The sequence below is a fragment of the Odontesthes bonariensis genome, chromosome 23 (assembly GCF_027942865.1).
Source record: "Odontesthes bonariensis isolate fOdoBon6 chromosome 23, fOdoBon6.hap1, whole genome shotgun sequence".
Taxonomy (NCBI): Eukaryota; Metazoa; Chordata; class Actinopteri; order Atheriniformes; family Atherinopsidae; genus Odontesthes; species Odontesthes bonariensis.
This window is the reverse complement of record NC_134528.1, coordinates 14,969,019-14,976,797: the sequence shown is the minus strand read 5'-3', so window position 1 is coordinate 14,976,797 and position 7,779 is coordinate 14,969,019. Positions and strand designations below refer to the sequence as shown.

Here is a 7,779-nt window from a genome sequence, read left to right as displayed (position 1 = left end):
AACAATTCTGAAAACCCAGTTTTAACATTTTTATTTGTTGCCACTTTTCTGATATATTGATATAAGCAGAACTTGATGTTTTAGTCCGTTTAGGTGGAGCTAAATCATACAAACCTCGGGGCCATACCATGAATTAATTCTCCAAAACTGTGTCAGATATTAAGTTAAGTGCAATACTTCTTGAAAATCTAGAAGAAAAATCAGTTTCAAATATGAAATCGTGCAAGAAAAAAAAGTCCAGTGTTACAGTTAAAGACAGGCCTTTATTTCCACAATTTAAAAAAAAAAAAAAAAAAAGAAAGAAAAGCATGTCTTGTTAATACTGTAAAACATTTTTAAAAACGATACATAGATCAGAGACAGAAAAATTTACAATGGAAGCTTCCGACCTACGATCAGCGCCCCTTTAAAACGGGTGGAAACAAGTAGAGGAAGGGCTGATCTGACCAAACGTGCAAGACGAGTACGCAGCAGGAGGGTGACAACCTGGTGACTGATGACAGGAAACCAAAAACAAGTCTTTCCTTTTCAACAGGAGAAAGACTTCATTTGCAAAATTCACATCAGTTTCCTGGATGGACATGAAAAGCGTTTCCCTACAAAAAATAGCACAAACACGAAAACATGGTAAATATATGCAACTGTGGCCTTTTTTTCCAAACAGGATGTGGCGTTGCTCTACAGCGTCTGATGTCGATTTCACTGTATGATGCTTTAACTGATCTGGGTAAGGCACCACTTGAATTTGAATGGGACAACAGGACTTGTGTGTGTGTGTGTGTGTGTGTGAGGTTTAAGTGGAAGTCGGAATTGGTCACATTGTTTTCAACAGAGCAAAATTGAGGCGTTCTATATGGACAATGTTTAGTGATTATAAGACAAGGACCGGTGGCTTTCTATTGCATATAGATGAGGGAATACACTTCAATAAATAAACGGACTAAAGGAAGACTGAAGAAAAACATATGCTTTACATTCGAGTCAAATATACACGAAAATGTGGTAAAGAAACAAAACCCCTGCAAATTTTGGCAAGTGAGCCGATAAAACCTGGTGAAAAACTCGCAAGAGAACAGCACTGGTTTTCAGAGCTTGTCCTGAGCTCAATTTAAACATTATACGTCGTCAGTACACCGACTCTTGCTTTATAGAGACATGCTGTCCCAGCAGAACCTTAATGACATAAACCATGTTATGTCTTCTAAAAATGATCAACTTACATGCTTACATGTTCTCATCCCTGACCAGCTTTAAGACTGGGTCAGTTTTATAAGAATAAATCACATTTAATACAAGTCAGCTTTTGGCAATTACAACATGCTCTGATCAGCTGATACAAATGTCTTCAACAGGACTTCTTCAGTGCTTATTTATGCTCATCGTTAATCCATAACTAAACTCTGCGAATTATCCTTCTCGGTGTCCGTTAGTGTCAACATAGGGCGTGAATTCAGGAGTTTAGGAGAGAATGCAATAATTAATAATCGTTTGGGGAGGAATGGTGGGCAGATTTTGCAACACACTTCAGAGCACGAGCATCAGAAGGTGACTTCATTTTGTTCACTTCAGGGCTGCATTTTCCCTTTTTAATGGTTTCTTTACTTTAGCCAAACTGGAAAAAGAAGTTTCCAGGTCCGGAGTCTGAGGAAGGAAAAAAAAACAAACAAACAAACAAGGAAAGAGTTCAAATGATGCATATTCTGTGATAAATTCTTCCACGTTACAACAAACATAAATGACAAAAACATACCTGGACTGGAATCAAAGTTAAATCCTCCTCCTCCTCCACCACCACCGTGGCCACCAAAGAAAGCCCTGAAGATGTTGTTGGCGTCGAAATCTGAAAAGAAGGACAGAAATTCTGTGAGGAAAAACCAGAACTTGCACATTTAAGCATCCAATTGTAAAGCCAACAGTTACGATCCGAATCTACTTTGGAAGCATTAAGTGCAACTTTATTTTCAAGCTTGACATTTAATTCCAACATCGATCTTTGCACCCGTTTTAATTTTATTTGAAACATTTAGAAATTTAATATTTAAAAGAAATCTAAGGTTTGGTCATTTACCTTTTAAGGTCGTTCTCCACCAATTATCACAATCAAATCCGTTCAAAGACTGAGACAATAACCTGAGGTCACATTAACAAAACTTACTGCAGAAATACTGCACATTTCTGGACTTACGGCGCCCTCTACAGACAGAACAAGATACCACAGACATCCGATCCACTTAAAGGTTAAATGAAATGTCACTAATAACATGAACGTTAAGCTGGAGTGACACCAGACCCACATGAGTTAATACAAGGACTTTTAAAGCAAATTAGCCAAGTGAAATTCAGTCGTTGTCAATCTGTTTTCAGAATGTTTACAACTTTGCCTGTTCTATGATGACAATTCTAAAATATCCTGACAAAAAGAAAAAGACTAAATGTAACGGCCTGTCAAACGGACTAACTCAGACCGATCCAACTGATCCAAACTCATTTTCCAAATTGCAAATGACAAGTCTCATTCCTTTTCTGGGTTTCTATGAAAGCTTTTTTACACTGGCTAATCTAACTCAGGTGTAACTATTGATACTAACTGGGTTTGTACGTTTCTTTGTACCCTTCTCCTCAGATTCAGTATCAATACCTGGCTTACCATCAACGAAAATTAAATAAGCAAAGTTATGGCTTAAAGCCACACTTTTTCTTATATATGACTAGAGAAACGGTCTGTTTGGAAAAATCTACCGAGCCATCAGCAAAAGGTAAATTGCTTCCCAACTGACAAATGACAGTTTAACCCCTCTTCTCAAATCTAAATGGGAAATGAAGTGAAAACCTGCTGAGCACAAGGAGTGAGCGTGAGTGTTAAAAAAAAGCATTCACCTCCACCATCAAAGCAGCCGTCATCCTCCAGGTCGTGCCCACTGTCATAGCGGAACTTCTTCTTTGGGTCAGACAGGACGGTGAATGCCTCGCCCACTTCCTTGAACTTCTTCTCTTCCTCCTTTTGCACCTCTGGAGTCGCTGCACTGTGGCGGTCTGCAAGACAATTGAAGATGACCTTTGAGATAAAAAAAAAAAAAGACGACTAAAAGTGTTATTAAGTATGTGTTAAAGGCCAGTTTAGATACCTGGGTGGTGCATGAGGGCCCGTTTGCGGTATGCTTTTTTAATCTCATCCTCAGTAGCGTTCTTGCCAACGCCCAGCACCTTGTAGTAATCTTTCCTTTTGCTCTTTTTCAGCGCCATCTGTGCGGTCTTCAGCAAAATCTTGTGATCTGGAGTGTAATGGAGAGGCAGAGCATGTGAGTCCATGGAACCCTGCACATGTCAGTTAAAGCGGGCAAATACGAGACAACCCGGGCAGCAGCATACCTGAGGTTTTCTCTGTCTGGTAAACTTTTTCATAGTCACGTACAGCCTCTTCATACTGCTCCGTGTCCGTGTAGCTACGGGGCGACAGAAAGCCACTGAAAAACTGCACAATTCTGAACAACAAAGACACGCAAAACGGGAAGGATTCACTCAAAATGACGTATGCGTAACATACCACTGAGCTCTTCTCAGGTAGGCTTTGATGTAAGAGTCATCTAGTTTGATTGCACTGGTACAGTCTTCAATGGCTTGATTCAGTTTCTTCAGCTTTTAATCATCAAAGACAAAAAAAAAAAAAAAAAAAAAAAGAGTTTATGACAAACTGACAGGCAAAGACAAAGAGCTAATATTTTTTAGTTAAAAGTATCTACGATTGCTTTACTGCGTAGGTTAAGCCGACTTGCTGCCTTTTACCTTTGCTCCTGCTGTGGCTCTGTTGCAGTAGAGTTTGGCGTTGGTCTTGATGTTGTTGGGATCTATCGCCAGCGCCGCTGTGTACAGCTGATAGGCAGCTTCGTAGTTGTTGTTCTTAAACGCCTGGTTGCCTTCCTCCTTCTTGGCTTTCAGAGCTTTGGCGTTCTGGTTTAAGAGGAGAACAAAGACTTATCTTACGACACTTGACAGATCATATTAGTGATCACTCCCCCCCCAGCGTGTTTTAAGTAATGGAAAAATTGTATTAAGCTGCTTTAATGTGTGTGACCTCTACAGACACTTTTCATTCCATTTATGTTTCAAGGTATCCAGTGAAGATCAATATTCTTTTCCTACCAAAACACACCATTTCGAGTCTACCGCTAAAGTTAAATACGCTACAAAAGATTTCAAGAATATTTCAAGACAAAAATCCTCTTCTAATCGTCTCTCTGGATTTTAAATAAGTACATTAGCTGTAAAGGACAAAGTGAAGATCTTACCCTGCAGGCTAGCCGGGCCTTTTCGTGGTCGGGTGCCATGCGCAGAGCCTGGACGAAAAACTGCACAGCTTTATCGATGCAGTCCTCATAGTAAAGACACAGGCCCCGAACATAAAGTGCGTCAGCGTTAGTGGAGTCCATTCGCAAGATGTCGCTGTAAAAAGAAAAAGCTGTTAAAAGATCGGATTTTCCAAAACTGTCAAATCGGAAAAATAGCATCAATTTGACACAATAATCATACAAGTCAGTTGCTCCATTAAGGAATATGGCCTTCTTCCTACCTCGCCACAGACTGGGCCTCTGGATAGCGTCCCAGCAGAGCGAGACACTCCGCCTTCAGGATTTTGAAGCGGTGGCAGGCAGTAGCCAAAGCTAAGGCTCGGTCCATACAGTAGACAACCTGGATCAGGACAACAACCGAATACCACACTGACTGCACCAGCTACACTCCATCCTTACGTTCAGACATTGAGAAATCTTTACAAATATTTGGAGCTGTGCAAAAGTTTCACATGTTTAAAGTTAACCATGCTCCTTCCAGTCAAACGAACTGATAAGAGTTTAAAATCAAAATCGAAGCGGTTGACAACAACAGAACATGACCACAATTACCTTTCTGAAATCCCGCTTTTCAAAACCGAATTCTGCCATCCGCTCGTACTCCAGGAGTGTCGCTGCACTCTTTTTCTAGAAGAAATCACAACTCAAACGTAAGGGCCATTTTCAAAATGTGAACAGATGAATTAACTGTGCTCAAAGAAAGCTGAAAGCCTCTTTTATACAGTTACTGAATAAAAGAAGCTCCTACCTCCTGTTGGGCCTCTCTATTGCTGGGCTCCAGCTCCAGAACCTTCTGAAAGCAGCGACTGGCCGCCATGGCATTTCCCAAAGACAAGTGGCACTTGCCCTCGCGTAGATGCCCCTGTGGTGGAAGCAGGGACACGAATGTTTCAGAACTGCCCAAAATCGCTAAGCAAACAAAAGATGATGCGCCAGGTGTGATAATCTGTAGAAACCAACCTTCATGAAACGGTCATCCAGACGCACTGCCTGCTGGGAATCTTCAAGGGCTTCTCGAAAGCGAGAGAGCATCATGAGCGTGGCCGCCCTGTTGCCATAATAACTGGCAGTTCTGGGGGATGCGTCTTTAGAATTAAAAAAAAAAAAAAAAAAAAAGTGACACACAGACCACATCTGGACAACGACAGTAAACATACACAATCTGATGATCAGCTAAAGCAGGGTGAAAGTGATGAGTAGCACTAAAAATCAGTGCCACTGTTCACAGGGTGAGTGTGACATAAACACATTTCTCAAAAGGAGAGCATGAACAGAGCTCGGGTGGCGTTTGAGTGGTTGCAACCAATCAAACCATGTGGAAAACTTAATCCCAGCGATTAACAGTAATCTCACCAATGGCCTTCGTGTAATAGTTGAAAGCTTCGGAGTAATCTTTCTTGCTGTAGTATGAATTTCCTTTCTCTTTGAAGCCTTCAGCCTGACTGCAGAGAGGACAAACAAAAGCCAAAGTGAACAACTGAATCAAAACAACAACAACAAAAAACAAAAAAGAAGTGCACTGCATCCCTGTAGGCAGCTAGAGCGACTGAGAAACATAACTGAAACTGAACCTGGCTGTAAAACACTAGCCCCGGTAGCCATTTGAGTTCATCTGGGAATTTCTTGCAGATGGGGCAGAGCCTGAGTGTCTGTAAGGCTTCGGCTGTTCACCTGAAACTGGGACAGCAGAGCAGGGTACGCACAGTCCAGAACTAAACTTAGCTGCGAAGTTCACCTGCTGCAGTCCCGTTAGACGCACCGAGTGCTTAAGGGTAAACAGAAGTAGCCGCAGCTGCTGCGCCGCTCTCTTGTACGCTGCACGCATCTTTTTCGAATCCTCCACAGCTCTAGTTTGGAGGTAAATGTTGAGAAATGTGGGCTGTTGAACACACAAAGTGTGTATAACTGTATTAATTTGAGCCGACTAGAAATGAGACACTGCCAATTATTTTCTTTATCAATGAACCAACTATTATCTTTTTAGTTTGAGCAGTAGTGTGCTGTGTAGTGGTTTGGCTGACTGGTCTCGCCACTCCTCAAGGAGAGTCCTCGCAGTGAAGTTTGGACTAGTTTGTAAGATTCAAACCTGAAAAAGCTGAGGAACACTTCCCATTGTTACACGCCTCAGCGAATCAGCACTTGATTCCTTTTCTCAATAAGGGAAAGTCAAACTGAACAGTTTGATGCTGAAGCTGTGTCAGAGGAAGCCTTGTTCAGTAAGTTCTCCATCTCAACTTCTCTACATTTTCTTATTCTAAAAATGTAATACAAATTCTTCCCAAGAGTTTTTCCACGCTTATATTTAATCTTACAATAAAACAGCACAGCTGCCTTTCAGTTCAGCCGAAAAGTTCGTATGCACAGGAGTTGCACTCTCACACGCACTTCAGCTTTTGGATCCAGCTTTATCTTCGGCTCCATGTTTAACTGACTGGATCCATGTGCTGATCTCATCTTTGCCATCAAGCTTGTTGAAACCTCGTGAGGTTCAGGCGACTGGCATTGTTTGGAGACGCTTATTACAAACTAAATGTTCGAGTCGAAAAACTTACCTAAGACTAATTGCACCAGGCAGTTTACCAAAGATCATTTGGCTGGACACAAACAACGCAAAGTGTACAGTCAAGTTTCGACTTCTTAGCTGGGTGACTCATCCGTGGATGTAAATTACTTAACTGCCACCACAGGAGGAAAAACCCCGTTTAATGCTAGTGTCCATAAAAAGAAGCAATTTTGAACTTTAGTTAGCATTTTAAACGTGTGAACAGAAGGATTTTCAAAGGATTTTAATCTCCACATATATTCTCACTCTGCGGTTACACATGTGTCGAAACACGCTAAAACTGGGCTATTTTAACAATCGGCGGTTACGTCGGTTAATTTGAAAAAACCCTCGATTTCACGAACAAATTAAACAATCTCATCTTAGATAACACAAATGCTTGCGATTCTCAATAAGCTGTAAAATGTAGGATTTATATATATTTTTTTCTTCAAAAAAAGACGGTGAGCTGCTGTTCACCGTAAGCTAGCGTGTAGCTTCCCTCCGGGGTGACCGGACTGATGTTTTCGAGCCTCGTCAGCTCGCCGGCTGCATTCAGCCCTGCCGTTCGCGCACTGTAAACACGGCTAAATGAAGCAGAAATAAGAACAACAAGCTTACCGCTCCATGTCGTCCTGACGGCGGATCTTGGACTCCGTTTCTACCGGCATGTCGATGTCAACAGCTGCCATCTTTTCTGGAAAGTACAAGCCGAAGCGACCGACGGCTGTAACGACTCGACGTCATTTCCGGATTTTTTTCGGGGTCAATCAAAAGTAGGCAACTAGTACGAGTTTTGTTATATAAGTGCCCATAGCAGGTCACGTGACTGTTTACGAACGTGATATATTTAATTATGTCAGTGGGTCACAACCATATTTTTTTTTCTGT

At 41.5% G+C, this 7,779-nt stretch overlaps 1 protein-coding gene across 1 annotated transcript; it reads right to left on the bottom strand.

The window, feature by feature from the left end:
* Positions 1-243: 243 nt before the first annotated feature.
* Positions 244-7,637, bottom strand: LOC142373633 (dnaJ homolog subfamily C member 7-like). Its single transcript, XM_075456970.1, has 14 exons — positions 7,510-7,637; positions 5,700-5,788; positions 5,307-5,431; positions 5,095-5,208; positions 4,899-4,973; positions 4,568-4,686; positions 4,287-4,440; positions 3,784-3,948; positions 3,545-3,636; positions 3,370-3,443; positions 3,126-3,272; positions 2,878-3,033; positions 1,751-1,840; positions 244-1,641 (listed from the first exon to the last, which is right to left on the bottom strand). Exons 1-14 carry the CDS (start codon positions 7,578-7,580, stop codon positions 1,604-1,606), a joined length of 1,509 nt encoding a protein of 502 aa, XP_075313085.1. The 5' UTR covers positions 7,581-7,637; the 3' UTR covers positions 244-1,603.
* Between the last annotated feature and the right edge of the window lie 142 nt (positions 7,638-7,779).

Bases quoted from the DNA above. Each gene is read 5' to 3' on its own strand.
- LOC142373633 (XM_075456970.1), bottom strand. From the start codon at position 7,580: ATGGCAGCTGTTGACATCGACATGCCGGTAGAAACGGAGTCCAAGATC. The intron at 5,432-5,699 runs GTGAGATTACTG...TTAATTCTAAAG, and splicing joins CTATTACACGAAGGCCATTG to ACGCATCCCCCAGAACTGCC. The intron at 3,949-4,286 runs GTAAGATCTTCA...CTCTTAAACCAG, and splicing joins AGGCCCGGCTAGCCTGCAGG to AACGCCAAAGCTCTGAAAGC.